Source organism: Hyperolius riggenbachi, chromosome 1 (assembly GCF_040937935.1).
Source record: "Hyperolius riggenbachi isolate aHypRig1 chromosome 1, aHypRig1.pri, whole genome shotgun sequence".
NCBI classification, from domain to species: Eukaryota; Metazoa; Chordata; class Amphibia; order Anura; family Hyperoliidae; genus Hyperolius; species Hyperolius riggenbachi.
This window is the reverse complement of record NC_090646.1, coordinates 643,406,956-643,427,068: the sequence shown is the minus strand read 5'-3', so window position 1 is coordinate 643,427,068 and position 20,113 is coordinate 643,406,956. Positions and strand designations below refer to the sequence as shown.

At 45.6% G+C, this 20,113-nt stretch overlaps 1 protein-coding gene across 7 annotated transcripts in view; it reads left to right on the top strand.

The window, feature by feature from the left end:
* The window catches only part of DCC (DCC netrin 1 receptor), a 1,000,213-nt gene that overhangs the window by 665,056 nt on the left and 315,044 nt on the right, over positions 1 to 20,113 (top strand). For all 7 annotated transcript variants that reach the window (XM_068251343.1, XM_068251342.1, XM_068251341.1 and 4 more), the window contains one exon: positions 9,912 to 10,068. In XM_068251343.1, coding sequence (XP_068107444.1) covers positions 9,912 to 10,068 — 157 coding nt within the window. The remainder of the gene's footprint in view (positions 1 to 9,911; positions 10,069 to 20,113) is intronic.

The following is a 20,113-nucleotide window of genomic DNA, read 5'->3' as shown; positions in this document are numbered from 1 at the left end:
TTCCTAGATTAAGCTTGCAAATGAACCAGCCTCGGATAAGTGGCTGAAATTGCAGGAGATGGGTAAAGTGGTTAAAGGAAATAGTCACACTATAGTAGATGAGGGGCTTTCAGGAATCGGGGACACGAATAAGGTAGATGGTCACATTACTGCATGCAAACCTCAATGTGAAGCTTCTTCTGACCTCAAAAATGGTCACATGTGTATTGGTTACTTCTTCCAAGACAGCGTCCAATCTCCCACAATGCATTGAAAGCATACATGCAAAATGGCCTCCACGGATATTTGGCCGCCAGAAATAGCGCCCAATAGTAGTATATCGGTAAAATTACCAATATTCTACTTTCGGGGAGTGGTAAATGCGATTGCAAAATATCGGTAAAATGTTCAAATATTTTACTATCACTTAACCATAACCATATTCTCATACAAGCCGTCCCTCTATTCCCTATTGTTGCCTAACCCTAACCGACAACAACTCCCCCAACCAATGCCTAACCCTAATCAGCCCCCTCAACCAATACCTAACCCTAACTGACTCCTCCCCAAACACACCACTGCTTATCCCTAACCACCCCCCTACCAGTGCCTAACCCTAAGCAATCCCCTCAACCAATACCTAACCCTAACCAACCCCCTCATCCAATACCTAACCCTAACCAACCCCCTCATCCAATACCTAACCCTAGCTGTCTCCCCCCAATACACACACACACTACTGCTTACCTTTAACCAACCAACCTCCTCCCCCACCACCACCAGTGCCTAACCCTAACCAACCCCCTCAACTAATGCCTAGTTCTATCCAACAACAGCACCGCCCCCCCCCCCCAGCTCATGCCTAACCCTAACCAACCCCCTCCACCAATGCCTAAATCTAACTGACACTTTGTAAAGAATAGCGGAGATGCCGCCGGAGATGCCATGGGCAAGCGGCATGGCGGCCATCTCCGCGTTCCAGCCGGCGGCTTCTGCTGCGCAGCTACACGCTACTGGTTAGCCTGGTCCTTCTAGTGCACACAGATTAAGAGCTACGCGCGCGCGCACCAGGCGACAGGATCTTTATGCAAGTAAAAGGGGAGTCAGCTGATAGAGCCGGTCAGCTAACTCCGGCTATGCTCCGGATTGGCTGAGTGACTGGGGCGGCGCTGTGGAACGCTCTGGGTATTTATAGGACTTGCCTGTCAGTTGCGAGTTGTCTGCTGTTGCGAATGCTTACGTGTGAGCACTCAGACCCTAGTCAGATCTTACAGTGTGTTAGAACCAGCCGGAGCTGGGAATTCACACTTAGTCAGATTCCGTTGATAACTTTAAGTACTATTGTATTGTAAGACTTGTGTACCATTCTTTAGTCTAGTTCCCAGGTGTTGAAACCAAGGACTTCACACCTAGACTAGGATATTGCTATATTGCTACTGTTCATCTGTTAGTCTAGTTCCCAGGTGTTGAAACCAAGGACGTCACACCTAGACTACGATATTGCTATATTACTACTGTTTATCTGTTATGATCTCTCGACTTCCTGACTACTCTCTTGCTTACTGATTCGATACTTCTGCCTATCTGATAACTGTTGCCGACACTGCCTGTACCTTGATACCGAATCAGTCTTCCGCCTCTGTACTGTATCTGTCTGTTCGTTGCTGACCTTGCTTTTCTGACCTTTCTGCCCTCACTAGTGGGTCTTGCCACTAGTGAGGGAATTCTTATGGGCTGTCACCTAACCCTTAGGTGATTAGCCTTGCTGTACAGTCATAATCACTCATTCCACCCGTGACCACCCTTGCAGCACAGTCAGTGGTCCCTGCTCCTCAGGTGTCCACTGGCTGCAGTACAATCTGAAATCCCTGCTCCTCAGGGAATTCTTGGCTGCAGTACAGTCTGTATTCCCTGCTCCCTAGGGGATCCTAGGCTATAGCTATAGCAGGTGATCATACTCTCAAACACCGTCAGTGGTCCCTGCTTCTCAGGTGTCCACTGGCTGCAGTGAAGGCTGAATCCCCTGCCCCTCAGGGGATCCTTGGCTGAAGTATCGTCTGTTTCTCCCGCTCCTCAGGAGATAACTTCTCCAATTACTGTTGCACCAAACACAATACCACACCTGGTTGTCCTGTGTCTTGCTATACTAGTATTATTGGTGATTCTGCAGATCACCACATAATCAGGTATAGCATCTGTATTATTGGTGATACTGCAGATCACCAATAATCAGAAAAAATCTGTGTTGCTGACACCAATCGTTACACACTTCCCCCCTCACACACAATTGCTTAACCTTAACCAAGGCTTAAATCTCATTGACCACACCCCTCTCCGGCAACCGATGCCCAACCCTAATGAACCCTCCATCCAATGCCTAACCCTAAGCGACCCCCCCCCCCACCACCGTTGCTTATCCCTAATCAACCCCCCTCCCCCATGTCTAACCCTAACCAACGCTAATGCCTATTGCTAGGTACACGCAATGAGATTTTCTGGCAGATTTACTAGCAGACGGAATATTTCCAACATGTATGATCATTTTCTGATCGTTTTCTGATCGATTTCCTATCAGATCAGACATGTTGGAGATAATCAATCTGAAAGAAAATCTCATCGTGTGTACCCAGCATAACACTAACTGCCCCCCCCATCCCCCAGCCAACGTCGAAGCCTAACCTGGTTCCTGCTATTTGTAGCAGCAGTTTCTATATCTATTCTATCAGGTATCTCTGAGGATCAAACAACATGAACCAATGACATGGCGAACATCAATCATTTCTTGATCTCTATTCTACTGTTTAAATTCTCACTTTCCATGTATTGATTTACCCCCCCCCCCCCCCATTATCTTTGAGTAAAGTCCCTCTTTAAAGGGAAGGTCCAAGCAAAAAAAAAATGAGTTTCACTTACCTGGGGCTTCTACCAGCCCCATGTAGCCCTCCTGTGCCCTCGTAGTCACTCACTGCTGCTCCAGTCCCCCGCTGGCAGCTTTCTGACCTCGGAGGTCAGGGCCACATTGCATACATTTTTACGCATTCCAGCTAGTGCAGGAACAAAAATGTACGCGTTGCACCACTAACGCGTAAAAATGTATGTGTTAATGTTCCTGCACTAGCGGGAATGTGTAAAAATGTACGCAATTCGGCCCTGACCTCCGAGGTCAGAAAGCTGCCAGCGGGGGACTGGAGCAGCAGTGAGTGACTACGAGGGCACAGGATGGCTGCATGGGGCTGGTAGAAGCCCCAGGTAAGTGAAACTCATTTTTTTTTTTTGCTTGGACCTTCCCTTTAATCAAAGATTCGCCAGTGCACACACAAGCCAAATGGTGCCCACACATGGTACAATTTTTTTCATTTTAATTCGATTAGATAATTTTGTTTTACTAATCCGTTAGATCGTATATAAAGATTTTTCCAACATGTCCGATCGGATTTTTAGTGAAAAAACTGAATAATCGTTAGTTTTCCTTGATCGAAAAAAAATATTTTTTTTCTTTACTTACATTCGATTCAATTGTTTTAGTTGAATAAATGGGAAAATCGAACGTTTTTATTTTACGGTGTATGGGCACCATAAGAGCCTTATTACACTGAAAATGGCAGTCACGATTGCAAACACACTGGATCTCCATTATTCTATATTCCGTCGTGCTTTTTGTCGTTATTTTCATGCGATTGGTTTTCTTCACAGGGCAATTGCCTTTTGCATTTTCCCTAATGGTTTGCAGAAAACAAAAAACAAAACAAAAAAATAAATACAGGAAAGATACCGCATACGCTGCATTTGCAAAAAAAAATTGCATTAATGGAATAGTGGTATTGCAATTCCCATTATAATCACCAAATACGAAAATCGGATAGAAATGCAGACAGCGGGAAAGAGCCCTGATCATCGGCATTCACGGCTCTGTTTCAAAGCTGAAATCTTCTTAACCCGATCTTGACACGCACTCATCTATAGTATAAAAAGTTACTAAAAATACCGGCCCCCTGATAACTGTTATTAGCCGCTGTTTAGTGCAGCAATTTTCTTTAACAGGAAGCTGTTATCAGGAATGATAAAGCCTCATTTGACTGTAAAATTACAAGTACCGGCGCAGCAGCGTGGGACAGGTGTGAAGCGGTGGCAGCGGCGTGGCTGGCGGCTTGGCAGAGGTATCCTGCGCTCGCTGGGAAGCACTCCGCATTAATGAACGCAATGGCTCTAAAGAAGAGTTGCAGGGCGAGCAAATTCTTTACAGCTCCCCACTTACTCTGCTATAAAACTTGAAGAGACACTAAACACAAACCACAAATTGGATTATGTAAAAGACCCTTTAATGTCCTTCATGAATAAACGTGTAAAATAGGAAATATTAAGAACGACTTGTACTTTATGTAGGCTCTTTAGTGAAGTATCTCATGTATTAAAATGCACAGTAATATGTGGTAATTGGTACTCCTAGCACCTTAAAGGGTACCTGAAGTGACAAATGTATGGAGGCTGCCATATTGATTTCCTTTTAAAGAGACTCTAAAGTCTCACATTTTCCTCTTTTTATTTCAGATTCTCCTTTATCCCAAATCCCAGGGCAAAATCCTATGACTCTCAAAGTCACAGATTTTGCTGCCTGGGGAGGCAGAGCTTTGGGTTGTAGCTCTGCCTCCAGTTCATTCAATCACTGCTGATCGCCGCCTCTCCCCGCCCATCTCAGTCTTCTTTCAAAGAGAGGGGTGGGAAGGGGCGGCGATCTGTCGTGATTGAATGGACTGGAGGCAGAGCTACAGCGAAAAGCTCTGCCTCCTCCAGGAAATACCGGAAGGATTTGCAACGTGGATCTCGGGGGAGATAAAGACCTCCTACGGCTGCGGGGATGCGGCAATTCATATATGCTATTAGTGCTCAAGAGGAATCTGAAATAAAGAGAGATCATTTGGGAAACTTCACAGTCTCTTTAAACAATACCAGTTGCCTGCCAGCCCTGCTGGTCTATTTGGCTGCAGTAGTGTCTGCATAACACCAGGAACAGGCATGCAGCTAATCTTGTCATATCTGACAATAATGTCAGAAACACCTGATCTGCCTCATGCTTGTTCAGGGTCTATGGCTAAAAGTATTATAGTCAGAGGATCAGCAGGACAGCCAGGCAACTGATATTGCTTAAAAGGAAATAAATATGGCAGCCTCCATATCCTTCGCACTACAGTTGTCCTGTAAACAATGCCAGTTGCCTGGCCGTCATGCTGAGCTAGTACGCAGGCGCAGTACTATTCCCCGCCGGAGAGAGATTGAGGGAGCGCACTGCACTTGCACAGACTGGCCGCGGCTGGCTGAAGTTACGGCCCCCGATGCAGAAGACAGAGAAGGCTGAGGACGGCGGCGTGGAAGCGATCCGTGTGGATGGGGCTGGAGGAAGCCCCGGGTATGTATAAAACTTTTGATATTGTTTCTATCTGGTTTTCTTTAAAGCTAGCCCAAGCCAAAGCTCGGATTCAAAACAATCCTTTACCCTGAAACAGAGGGAAGCCTCAGGATCCTATTGAGGCTTCGCTCGCTTGCTTCAATCCCCTGCAGAGCTCTGCCTCCCCTCGACATCGAGGGCCTTGCAGCTCCACTTCCTGGCTCATGGCCCGCCCATGCATGCGCAGTAGCACCGTGCCCTTTAGCTCCAGCTTACTGCGCATGCGGGTCGCGGTCTCACACGTCTAATGTGCGTCCATGAATCAGGAAGTGGAGCTGCATGGCCCTGATATGATTAGTGACGATGTATTGTCGCTAATCTTTTAAAGAGAATCTGTATTGTTAAAATCGCACAAAAGTAAACATACCAGTGCGTTAGGGGACATCTCCTATTCCCCTCTGTCACAATTTCGCCGCTCCCCGCCGCATTAAAAGTGGTTAAAAACAGTTTTAAAAAGTTTGTTTATAAACAAACAAAATGGCCACCAAAACAGGAAGTAGGTTGATGTACAGTATGTCCACACATAGAAAATACATCCATACACAAGCAGGCTGTATACAGCATTCCTTTTGAATCTCAAGAGATCATTTGTGTGTTTCTTTCCCCCCTGAGGGGGGAGTGTATAGCAGAACCACAACACTGAAGAACTTGGCAGCCTTCCAGACACAGGCTGACAAGTCTGACAAGGGAAAGATACATTGATTTATTACAGAGACTGTGATAGTACAAAGTGCTGCAGTAAGCAGGAACACATTAGAATAGCTTTTGGAACTTGTAGGATGATAAAAAACAGGATGCAATTTTTGTTACGGAGTCTCTTTAAAGGGAACCTAAACTGAGAGGGATATGGATTCTTCCTTTTAAACAATACCAGTTGCCTGGCAGTCCTGATGATCTCTGTCTGCAGTAGTGGCTGAATAACACACCTGAAACAAGCATGCAGCTAATCCAGTCTGACTTTAATCAGAGCATCTGATCTGCATACTTGTTCAGGGGCTGTGGCTAAAAGTATTAGAGACACAGGATCAGCAGCAGAGTCAGGCAACTGGTATTATTTTAAAAGGAAAAATCCATATCCTTCTCAGTTTAGGTTCCCTTTAAGCAATCAGGTACCTTAGAATAGAGAGGGAAGTCTCCATATGATCCTGAGGTTTTCCTTACCTTGGGGTAGGTATCCAATTTTACACTTTAAGGGCTCAGACACACTATAAGCACTTTTTTGAGCACTTGCGATTGATTAGCGCTTTCTGAGCGCTTTTTAAAAATCTCTCCCATTCATTTTCATTGAAAACATGGCATTAAAATTGCGGTAAAAATCACGTAAAAACCGCCACGATTGTGTAAGTTTTACGGGTACGTGATCGCTGCGTTTTTAACGCGATTTATAACCGCAATTTTAATGAAAGTGAATGGGGTCGATTTTTAAAAAGCACTAATCAATTGCAAACACTCAAAAAAGAGCTTATAGGAGAACTGTAGTGAGAGGTATATGGAGGCTGCCATATTTATTTCCTTTTAAGCAATACCAGTTGCCTGGCTATTCAGCTAATCCTCTGCCTCTAATACTTTCAGCCATAGGCCCTGAACAAGCATGCAGCAGATCAGGTGTTTCTGACAAATTTAGACATATATGACAAGATTAGCTGCATGCTGGTTTCTGGTGTGATTCAGACACATCTTTAGGCAAATAGACCATCAGGGCTGCCAGGCAACTGGTATTGCTTAAAAGGAAATAAATATGGCAGCCTCCATATACCTCTCACTACAGTTCTCCTTTAAAGTGTGTCTGAGCCCTAAATCCCAGTGAAAAGAAACATTTTCGGCTGAAACCAGCAGAGACCCTCCTTATATTAGTTCTGTAAAGACAATATTCACCCGCAGCTTAGTAAGTGTGAAACCAAGGAATGCTCCACAGCCTTTCAATTATTAATGTTTATGAAGGAAAATTATATGCAATTATATTTTTTTAGTAAGAAGCTATGTTTTATTGAAAAGAGCTATCTTAACTTAATTGAGTGATTATGATGGGAAATAAACTTTAATTACTTTAATTAGCAATGCGGAAAGTTTTGAGTACAGCTGTAGTTTTTGCAGTAGATATATTGAATGTAGACGGCTGGCTCCTGTAGTCCCTTTACCAGTTGATCTAATTTTATTTGGTATGTCAGGTCTCTGGTCACTGTTTAAACTCCTCCCCTTTTGCATCTTCATCAACATGAAGTACTCAAGGAGGAATTGGGAGGAAGCACTGGGCAGTTTTTTTTTTTTTTTCTTTGAAGCAGAAGTGACCCTGCCCACCTCCTCCCTGTTCTGTCGAGGGTTTAATTCTACCTGGCTATCAGCATCAGTGCTGCACAGTCTTATCTTTTACCCACTATATGGCCCATATGCAATTCTTTTTTACTTCTGAATTTTTCCTAGGTGTTTTTTTTTCACAACTTGTCAATAAAATGCCCTTTAAAGCATCAACCAGCAAGAAAATACTCAAATAATTCTGATAGTACTTTTTCACCTACGTTTTAATGCCTTGAGAAAAAAAGTGATTTGAAGGAGGGCAATGTCTCTGAAATTGTATATAACAGTCAGCAGGTAGTAACTGAGCAAGGATCTGATGAGACTGCCGAGCTGCAGTGCTGGTCACAAATATCTCAGCAGCAGAGGGAAAACTGGGTGGGGTTAAGTGAAAGCTTTTGGTTGGGAATTGAAAGCTGTTTTCTAGTTGGGGAATGCCCACCGCCTGGCAACTTCTGTTTTCTGAATTTATCCCTGGGTCACGTGACATAAGTTTTCCACAGGGAATTTCTTTGGAACGTCTCCATAAAATGTAAAGTGATGGCAGAGTCCCCTGTTCTCCATTACCAGAAATGAAAAAATCTGGAAAGGTGGACAAAGGTGTTATCATCTTCCAAGAGGCCAATATGATTCCTTTCTGCCTAGAATGAGAGGATTATGTGTACACAAAATAGTCTGGGTATTTGGTCCTTTACCTTGAACTGAAGAAGTCATACATAATAGGGATGGAATGTCTTATATATCCTTACAAGGTACTCAGGGGAATAAGAACCTTCAAAGGTATATTGCCAGATTAACAATTAAATGCTGGTTTAAAACTGGCTAATATGATGCACTCTTTCTCCTCAGCAATACCATGTGATCTGGCTTACCAGATATGTCCAAGATTCAAATGTTTTGTCAAATCCTCTGGCCATTAGTTTTGTGCATATAATGGGTCTAACATGATCAGACAAGACAGGGCAGCGAGAAAGTGTTACAGACCCTGCTAATGCATTATTGCTGTCTGTGTCACTGCTGTGGTCAAATAACGTCCTTTCTCACACCTGTGGGAAGAAAACAAAGCAAGTAAAAATCTCCTCAGTGCATTTCCAGACAGCAGTAAAATCCTGACAGATGTTCTTAAAATGTTATTGAATTTTTTTTTTTTTTTTAAATAAAATTATGAATTTGCTCGTTCTTTTTAGAAGTGACATGAGCTACATACCTTTACTTTGTTTCTGTGAATCCCCTATCCTTAAAGATCTCCACCTCCTGGCTCTATGCTGACAGCAAATTTTACAAGCACAAACTGTGGAAATCTGAGGCTGCATTTCCACTTGTGTGGTGCGGAATCGCTGGGAAATCACAGCAGACGAAATCGCATGCGGGTGCGATTTTGCATGCGTTTTTCCCCGCGATTTCGCATGCGATTTCGCATAGGGTAGTAGGTGGGCGATTTTAACCATGTCACTGCCTGTGTAAATTAACATTACCTCCTATGCGAAATTGCATGCGAAATCGCGGGGAAAACGCATGCCAAAACCGCATGCAATTTCCCTATTAGATACATTGTATGCGATTCGCTTAGCGGTGTGCGAGGAGCGAATTCTGACGGCTCTGCCGTGCAGATTTCCCCGCACACAAAAACGCTCTGCACAACGCACAAGTGGAAACAGGCCCATCCACTTGTATTGGCTGTGCGAATCCGCATGCGGACAACGCATGCGGATTCGCTATAGTGGAAATGAGCCCTGAAGCATGAGACTTCACAGAGGAAAAACTAAAAGGTGTTTGTATGTTCTCCTCTGAAACAAGAGTAGCTGCATACCATTAATTTGTCCCTGTGGAGTCTCATTCCTCAGATATTCCTGCCTGTCGTCTGGGAATGCGACATCACAGAGATTAATTAAGGGCATGTAGCTAAACCCTAAACCTGCTGTCCAAAAATACAATACCAGTGAAGTGAAATGTGATCAATGTACTGTACTGTAATTGAACTAATAATAATAATAACATAGAGGTGAAAATGTAATATTTATAGGCTTTGAATTGTTATTCATGTTTTTAACTTACATGTATATTTATTCCTGCTCCATACTTGCCTGGCCCTCTGTTCTTATGAATAAATTAGCTTCTTCTCCCACAATTTCCCCTCCTGATCCGCTGACCTCCTTACCGCCCACATCTCTGACTGAATCCACCCCTTCCCCCGCAGCTGTTCCCAGCTCCAGTGTCCTCCCCTCCGCTCCCCGCGATGTGGTCCCTGTCTTGGTCTCTAGCCGATTCGTCCGTCTCAGCTGGCGACCCCCGGTGGACACAAGAGGGAACATACAAGCCTACACCGTCTACTACTCCAAGGACGGAGCGCACAGGTAAGAGCTGATGTTTCTATATTCACCACTAGAGGTAGCTCTAGCCTAAACGCAGAATGAACTCCAGACTAACAGCTTTGACCCCGATTCAATAGACTGAGTTCTCACTTGAGTTCTCAGGAGATAGCGATGGGTGATATCTAGGAGAAGTCATGGAGAAGCATGTGATCAGTTTGGTATCAGGTGATAGATATTTAAGTCTCTGATTTACTAGTCATGATTGTAAAATGTACTCTAGCTTATGTTACTTACTTATTAAAGTGTTCTGAAAGTCCGCATTTGTACTTTGCTCTAAAAGATGCTTCAACGCTTTAAAGCTACTATCCCAGAATTTCCTTTTAGCAGAACATCACTGAAATGGTTAAACAAATCACTTTGTCCTGCTATTCAGCTTCAAATCCGTATCCAAACTGGAGATAACGGTATGTTTGTTTGCATTCCAATGTTGATACATGTGTGTAAACACAGTGTAACAAGTGAAAATGAGCTCTCTGTGAAGCTCTCTGTGCTTCAAGCACACAAACAGCTCAAAAAAGCTAATTAGAAGATGTTAATATAGAATAAAAAGCAGTTTGAATAAAACGCAATGGCAGGTTTCAGGGCTAGACAAACTACACTTTGGAAACTTGTCATTTATAAACAGACAATATTACTTACGTACTAGGAAAACACATTTTTATTGAATGTTATGTCGGAGTTTCAGACCACTTCAACGACCGACCTCTTGCTCTGTAAAGGGTAGGTTTATTTACAAATAAATAAGTATACAAATTATGGCATATAACATATTAAGTGCTAGCCAAGAGAAAGGGGAGAATGGGGACATTTTGTTTACTCTAACCTCTCAACACATACAAACATGAGCCTGCTGAGTCCAGGAATCATCCTTGACGGACAGCCAACTTCTTTGAAGACAATGCACACCCATGTGATGTCACATGCACCACTACATTGTTCCTATGCCCCCCCCCCCCCGCATAAGCATCTGTACTGGCTGGCCCAGTGATGTCACCCAAGGCGATTGGGTTCCAAACCCTGACTGCCAACACACATCAAAGGTGTGTATTCAACTTAAAGGGAAGGTTCAGGGACTGTTTAAAAAAAATAAAAATACGCATCCACTTACCTGGGGCTTCCTCCAGCCCGTGGCAGGCAGGAGGTGCCCTCGGCGCCGCTCCGCAGGCTGCCGGTGGTCTCCGGTGGCCGACCCGACCTGGCCAGGCCGGCGGCCAGGTCGGGCTCCTTCCGCGTTCCAAAATGCGCTTCACGGCGGCGCGCTGACGTCATCGGACATCCTCCGGGCTTTACTGCGCAGCCTGCCACGGGCTGGAGGAAGCCCCAGGTAAGTGGATGCAGATTTTTATTTTTTTTAAACAGTCCCTGAACCTTCCCTTTAATACTTTTAGCCATAGACCCTCCAGCATGCAGATTAGTGCTGGTCATGTCTAGGAGAACTCATGGAGAAGCATGTGATTTGTTTGATCAGCTGATAGATTTACAAAGAGGATTTGCTTTGATCACATCCTGCTTTTAGCACATGATCAGGACTAGCAAATCAGAGACTTGCATATCTACCACCTGACCAAACTGATCACATGCTTCTCTATGACTTCTCTTAGACATGGCCATCACTAAAGGTGATCACACACTATACAATAAAATGATCCGATTTTATATCAATTTGATAAAAATGATTGGATTTCCTGGAAAATCTAAAGCTTTTTTTTTGTTGTTGTTTATTTAAGCAAGAAATCCGATTGGATTTCCTGTTTCATTCGATAAAAGTTGATGGGGAGTGGTGGATTTTTCTGATCAATTGAATTGTGTGTGGTAGATTGTCAATGTATTAATATATACAACCAAGCAATTTTCTCAGAGTTTTCAATCAATCATTTGTTTCATAATTGGGGAAAAATTTAACACGTGTGGTACATTGGTCAGATTTTTGAAATGTTAGTCAGTCAGAAAAATTGATTGCAATTCTTGAATTGGAAAGATATTCAAAAAATTGTATGGTGTGTGGCCAACTTTATCTGTCCAATTCAAGAATTACAATCAATTTTTCTAACTGATTGTAACATTTCAAAAATCTGACCAGTGTACCACACACCTATGTTACATTTTTCCCCAATTATGATAAAAATGATTCGGAACTGAGAAAATTGCTAAGGTGTGTATATTAATACATTGACAATCTACCAAACACCATTCAATTTTTTATAAAAATTGATCAGAAAAATCCACCATTTCCGATCAACTTTTATCGAATAAAAATGGAAAATGCGATCGGATTTCTTGCTCAAATTATTGTATGGTGTGTGGCCACCTTAATGCAGATCACATGTTCCTGACAAAAATCTGACAAGATTAGCCACATGCTTGTTTCAGGTGTTTGATTCAGACACTACTGCAGCCAAATAGATCAGCAGGACTGCCAGGCAACTGGTATTATTTCAAAGGAAATAAATATGGCAGCCTCAATATACCTCTAAAACAACAAATTGGAGTGACTCTTCTGCTTGCGCAGAAACGTTAGTATTCTATAGATTAAGTTAAATTGATTAAAAAAAGTATTTTGGCTAAAATATATATTCATCAATGTATTCAGGATTTTTTAATAGGTTTGAAGAGACAGAAATGTAGAATTTTATACTCTTTAAATATTCCTTTGGATTTGGAACGTCATGATGAGAAATATCTTGTGTTAAATTATTCAGTCATAAAATAATAAATAAATAAACAAATAAAACCCCACGCAGCTTCCTTTGTGGCTGAAACAGAGCGTTTGTTTGTTTCTAGAATGAATTTAAAGAAGTGTGTTCTGAACCCCAGGCAGCAGTGCTGCCCAGAGCAATTGCTAATCTTAGAAAACGCTAATTAGTTTTTTTCTTCCTCTTTTTTTTTTTTTTATTATGGCCTTTTAGCAATTAGTTTAACTTGTCAGATATTTGCAGCCGCAACACGTTAAATGAGTCAGCAAGTCCCTAGCAGAAGCAATATCGCTTCCATAAAGTGTGCGACAGAGAGGGATCTTAAATAAAATGACTTTAGCTTCTAACGTAGCATTAGGGATATTTACAGTAGTGAGGAGTGAGTTGCAGAAAGAAAGGAGGAGAAGGCAGAGTCATATTTTTTATCTTTTTAACCTCTTGAGGACTGCAGTGCTTAAAGACCAGGCCTTTTATTGTTAAAATGGCCACTGTAGCTTTAAGGCCAAGCTGTAGGGCCGCACAACACAGCACACGAGTGATCCCCCCCTTTTCCCCCACCAACAGATCTCTCGGTTGTTGGGGTCTGATCGCCCCCCCCCCCCCCTTGTTTATTTATTTTTCTAAATAAATATTTATGTTATTGTTTTTCTAAAAAAATTTTTTTTACTATTTTCAAATTTTTTTTAAATCTTTGATCCCTCCCACCCCCCAGCCAGCCAATAATGGCGATCGGCTATCATAGGCTTCTGCCTATGACAGCCGATCGCTCTCTTGTGCCCCAGGGGGACAGCCGTGTCACACGGCTGTCCCCAGTACAGCGCTGCTGCTGATCGCAGCGCTGTACATGTAAATACACGGCGGTTTCGCCGTGTAACAGTCTCAGCTCCGCCCACCAGACAGGAGATGCGCGCGCAGCCTGCGCGTGATCTCCTGCAAACTGCTGCCCCAGGACTTTACGCCAATCGGCGTTAGCTGGTCCTGGGGCTGCCGCCGCGGCCGGGAGGAGGTTAAAGTGGACCTGAACTCTTGCACAGGACTGGAGAAATGCATAGAGAAATGCACCCTGTACGTATTTAGAGAGGTTAGCCTGTCTAATTCCCCCTCATTTGTGTCTAACCACAAGTTGTCAGAGGCGTATCTAGAGGGGTACAGGCATAGCTCATGCCATGGGCGCCACAGCATTATGGGTGCCAAGCCTGCTCCTGTGCTGTGCCCCCAGGCCTGCCACTGTGCCTCCCTGTCTCTCAGACCTCAGATCAGATTAATTTTGTTATCTGGGGAACATGGCTACTTATGCATGTAGGGAACACTTGGCTTTGTGTTAGAAAAGAGAACAGAGAGGAAATAATTAGAGATATTTCCAAAACAGTAACTTCAGCAATATCCCAAGTATAAAACACAGGCAACCATAACACATGTACATGAGAAAGTATGTTTTTTTACAGGGGAAGGGGGCTCTGGCCTGGGGTAGGGGCGCAATTCTTGTGTTTGCCATAAGCTCTGTATTACCCAGATATGCCCCTGCAAGTTGTAATCTGATCTCTCCCCTGTGTCACATGACTGCCTATGGCAGAGATGGCAGATAAGGCCATTGAAAGCACAGGAGGTTAACAATATGTCTGCTTCCATGAATCAGGAAATAGAAACGGTACAGATTTATTTTAGAATTTTTATCAGGTATAACAAATACATGTTTTTTGTTTAAAAGTTAGGCTGTTACTTATCTTTCAGAGCAGAGAGGATGTTCTGAGTTCAGTTCCGCTTTAAGATAGAACTACTGTATACTGTTGTATTGAACGTACCGGAATAGCATTAGCCCCACCATAACTGCTGCGAGTGTTGACAGTATTTTTCGCTCCATAAGACGTCTTGGCGCTCGCCGTTTAACACGGTCTATTCAGATCAATAGACAGCCATCCGTAAGATTGCTAACCGACGTTTGCACAAACACCGCATCTTGATTTTCACTGTCATCTGCCTGGCACTTAGCCAATCCTTACCATCACGCTTCCGTGTCCCCCTGCGGGGATGAAAAACGCTGCACGCCGTGAAGCACCACCGAAAGCCGATTAATGCTTTTCTGCAAAACTTGAAGAAAAGCATTTGAAATGAGATGCCAGGCTGGTTCCGACGTCCATCAGAACCAGCCTTTTATTTTAGGCCCTGTGGGTGCGGCTGCTTCTGCATGCATCATCCTGCTGTTAAATGGCAAGGCACAGTCTTAATCTCTTTATAAAGATTGCAGCCTGTTGCACATGCACTCTGTAGTGCAGGACAAGGCCAGTACTTAAAGTGAACAGGAGGTGAGAGTAATATGGAGGCTGCCATATTTATTTACTTTTAAGCAATAACAGTTGTCTGGCTGTCTTGCTGATCCTTTGCTTCAAATACTTTTAGCCATAGACCCTGAACAAGCATGCAGCAAATCAGGGGTTTCTGACATAATTGTCATAAAGGTCAAAATTAGCTTAAAGCGGATCCGAGATGAAAAACTAAATATAACAAGTGACTTGTCTATATATCTTATCTAAAGTTTAGATAATTTACACAGCAAATCTATCTTCAAACAGCTTCAACAGAATATTAATATTTTTTCCTGTGATACAATGAGGGCAGCCATGTTTTCTGCTTGTCACTATTACACAATTACACACACAGGCAAGCTTATCTGTATCTAGGCATGCTAATCTGCATATTCTGTGAAAACTCCACTCTTATCTCCTCCATTACACAGGCAACTGATCTGTATCTGCACTGCAGCTCTCAGATTGTGAAAACTCTGCCTCTGAAATCTATAGCTAGTAACACCTTTTTCACCTGCCCAGACTGAAATCCCACAATCCCTTGCAAGCGCCAAGGCACTCTGGAGAAGCTGTGGGTGTGGCTTGTTTAGTTTATAGGAAATTAGGGTATTAAAACAAAACAAAACAAGTATTTGGCTTGAGGAATGCCCTATAAACAATATGTAAGGAACACAATTATGCAAGAAGTAAAAGTTCATCTCGGATCCACTTTAATGCTTGTTTCTTGTGTGATTCAGCCACTACTGCACCCAAAACCAGTTTCCTGGCAACCCTGCTGAGCTCAGCAGGGTTGCCAGGTGAGATCAGCAGGGTTGCCAGGTAACTGGTATTGTTTAAAAGGAAATAAACATGGCAGCCCCAATATCACTCTCACCTCAGGTTCACTTTAAAGGCTAGGTTTACAGTGAGAGTTGTGTTCCTGTAACGGGAACACAACGCAATGGAATATTGGCACTGTACGTTATCAGAGTGCTGTGTTGCATACAGTGAAGCATACAGTCACTGACAAGTATGCTTCACTGTACTGATAACATTGGCATTCTGCGGTAAACGCCCTGCATTCACTCTGCCAGAACGCACTGCAACAGCCGCACTGTGAATGTCACATTGCTTTTGTATTACAATGTGGCTGTTACGATGCACCGCAATAGCCCACTGTGAACCTAGCCTTAAAGTGACTTTTTGACACCAAGCTTGTACACAAATAAAAACAACCTTGTCAGCTTAGTGGTGGTTATAGCTAAATACAGTGGTGCTCAGCAGAGCTCGAATATTCGAGTAGCTCGAATATTCAAGCTCTTTTTCAGCTATTCGAGCTCGAATACCAAGCTCGAATAGCGTCATAGCCCAGATTGATGTCCTTAGAGCCAATCAGAGGGCTCCCAGGCCCTCTGACGGCAGCCAATCACAGAGGGGGACCCTGGCCAGCCCCTACCCTATAAATAGCGGCCGCCATGTTCCGTTTTTCCGTCCTTGCCTGACTTTGTACAGAGAGAGATCTGCTCCTTTGTGCTTTGGCTTAGCAAGAGCTTTATTGTGGTCAATCACCTAGCGTTTTTGCTCACATACACCTCCTATATACACCTATATTGTTGTTAGTTAGATAGACATTGTATTTTAGTTAGTAGCTTGTGTGTTACATAGAGACAGCCAGCTGCTGCAGTCAAGCTTACACAGCTTTAGGCCTCAGGGCCTTGCCTGTGTGGGCACAGCTGTCCTCCTGTCCTCTGTTAGTTTATTTCTCATCTATACCAGTGTTTCTGCTGTCCTTTACTACTGAGTGATTGTATTTTGTAGTATACTGTAACTTTACTAGGACACTCATTGTCACTGTTTGTTCGTTCATAGCTCCTGCGTGTGTGCGTGCACTGTCTGTACAGTACACACACTCTATTTCCTTCTGATTACTACTGATTATTGTAATTTCTAGTTGTACTTACTGTTACTACTTACTGTACTAGGGACACTCAGTCACTGTTCATAGGCTAGCTCCTGCATGTGTGTGTGCGTGCACTGTCTGTAGTGTACTACACACACTCTATTTCCTTCTACTGAATCTGATTACTACTGATTATTGTATTTTCTAGTTAGTGTACTAGGGGACACACTCACTGTTCACTGTTCACACTTACTGATTACTGAATTATTGTATTTTGTATTAGTACTGTACTAGTAATCACTTAGCGATCTAATCACTTAGTGATTAGTGTCACCTCACCCACCAACCCACTCCATTAAAGTACCCCACTTTTTCACCCGCCCTTTTAAAAAACTTTTTTGTTTACGCCTAAAACATCAAAGATGTCTGGAAGTGGCAGCCAGCGCGGTTTGGGCAAGGGGAAGGGCAGCAAGGGAATCAGGAGTAGAGGGAGCAGCATTGTGGCAAGCCGCGGCCGTGCCACCATGCTCAGTTCCGCAGCAGCAGCTGCGTCAGTGGCTAACATTCCGCCTCTAGCCACTGGCCTTGGGCGCCACCCAGCAGGAGCATCTGCAACTCACGCTGCAGAGACACAGCAGCAGCAGCAGCGTGTAGTACCTGCTCCTATTTTCCTCCAGCCGGGTCGGAAACGTCCGATTGAGGAAAAGGATGCAGCCACTGTGGTGCAACTGATGACGGAGGATGAGCAGCCCGCCATCAGCTCTGCATCCGAGGCCTCCACCCTTACCACCACCACCACCCCTGTTCGCAGCAGCCGCCCAGCAGGGCCTGGGGAGGAGGCCAGTTCACCGTCACAAGTTGGCGACCTGTCACTCAGCAGTATTTTTACCCCAGGCACCATCAGGGTATTGTCTGCTGTTGTTGGCGATTTGGAGGAGGAGATGCTGATGGGCACTTTGGGGGATGAGGGATTGGACAGCAAGACTGTGGCGACAGTCAAGCAGCCCATCCATGCATCAGGAGAGGAGTTTGGGGGGTCATCATCCCAGCAGGACATGTTTCAGGAGGGGGAGGATGATGATGATGATGATGACGTGGTGACAGACAAAGACTGGGTGCCGCCACCACCAGCACCTGGGGATGTCATCATCAGCAGCTCCGAGGAGGAGGAGGAGGATGCGCTTGTGGGCCTTGCAAGGAGGCGCATCATTGCAAGCATTGGCAGCAGTAGGCAGGTCCCACAGCCTGCTGGTGTCTCAGGCTCAGCAGCAGCAGCAGCAGCAGCATCTGCCAGTACCACCACCAGCCGCACCCAAGCCCCCACCCCCAACCACCACAGGGAGACAGGCAGCAGCGGCTCCAGGCCGTAGGGGGTTGTTCTTGTCACCAATCTGGCGATTTTTTACAATGCCCACAGTGTACAGCAAGTACGCCACTTGCAACCACTGTCAGCGGAAGTTGAGCCGAGGTGCAGACCCCTTAAAGTTCAGCACCAGCTCGCTCATCAACCACCTTGCTGCTAAACATTTCCACCAGCATGAGGAGTTCCAGAGGCTGAAGGCATCTGGTGCTGGCAGTGGCACCACACCGATCACTGCACAGCCTTCAGCAGCAGCAGCAGCAACAGCAGCCACCCGCCCTCCTGCTCCTCAGCAGCACCAGCAGGAGTGCGGAAACGCACTGCTCCTCCCCCCTCTGCAACTCCTGCCGCCGACACTGAGGCCTGTTCTGGCAGCCAGTCCTCAGTGGCCTCTTCTGCTGTGTCCGCTGATTCCCGTACTAGCAAAAGGCCACGCCAGAGCCTTTTGAGCGAGTCCTTCCAGGGGGTGGTTAGGGCTCTGCCTCCCAGCAGCCGTCGCGTGCGGCAGCTGAACGGCTTGCTGGCACGGGCCATGTGCTCCCAACTCCTGCCGTACACGCTCGTGCAGGAGGGGAGCGACATGCGTGCGCTGCTTGCTTGTGCAGCCCCAGACTGGCAGCTCCCCAGCAGAAACTTCTTTGCCCGCAAGGCCATTTCTGCACTGCACCGCTTTGTGATGGCCAATGTGGAGCGAGGGCTGGAGCACGCGGTTGGTGAAAGGGTCCACGTCACCATGGACTCCTGGAGCAGCCGCTTCAGGACAGGCCGCTACCTGTCCTTCACTGTCCACTGGGTCAGCTTGGTGGAAGAGGGTGAGGATGGGAGAGCAGCAGCGGGCACAGCAGCAGCAGCAACACAGTGGGTAGTGCCACCCCGCAGGGTCAGGGGAACTGCAGCAGGTTCCTCCGATCCTCTGCCATCCTCCGGCACACCTGGCCAAACCCCCCGCCTCAGCAGCAGCGTGAAGGCCCGCCACTGCCAAGTGCTGCTGCAGTTGGTCAGCCTTGGGAAGACCAAACTGACGGCAACCCATGTGTTGGCCAAACTCCAGGAGCAGGAGAGGATTTGGCTGACCCCCAGAGGCCTCAGAGTCGAAAAGGTGGTGGCCGACAATGGGGCCAATCTGGTTGCCGCAATTGACAGGGGAAACCTGACCCACATTCCCTGTGTTGCCCACGTGCTGAACCTGGTGGTGCAGAAGTTCTTGCGCACCTACCAGGGGATGGGCAAACTGCTGGAAACGGCAAGGAACGTTGTGCGTCACTTCCGGCGCTCGGCTGCAGCCTGTGCGAGCCTGGAAGACGTGCAAAAGGAGCTGGAGCTGCCACGCCATCGGCTGATCCTTGACGTTCCAACTCGCTGGAACTCCACCCTGGCGATGTTGGAGCGTCTGGTTGAACAGAAGCACGCTGTCAACCAGTACCTTGCCCTGGCCACTGTTTCCGCCGCTCAGAAAAGGGACAAGACCAGCAACATCCCGTCCATCGTCCCCGATGACGACTGGAGGCACATGCAGCAGGTGTGCTTAGTGCTGGCTCCCTTTCTGCAGGCCACTAACATGGTGAGCAGGGACCATGCTATGGTCTGCGAGTGGGTGCCCCTGGTTTGTCTGCTGAACAGGGCCCTCGAAGCTTTGCTGGAACAGGGAGCGGCAGCCTTGGACCAGCAGGAGCGGCAAGCAGCTGCACAGTCCACCTCTGAGGGGGAGGAGAAGGAGGACTTGGTGGAGGTCCCTGACCTTGCTGCTGATGAGGGGGATCAGCACAGCACAGCTGAGTTGGTGCGGGGGTGG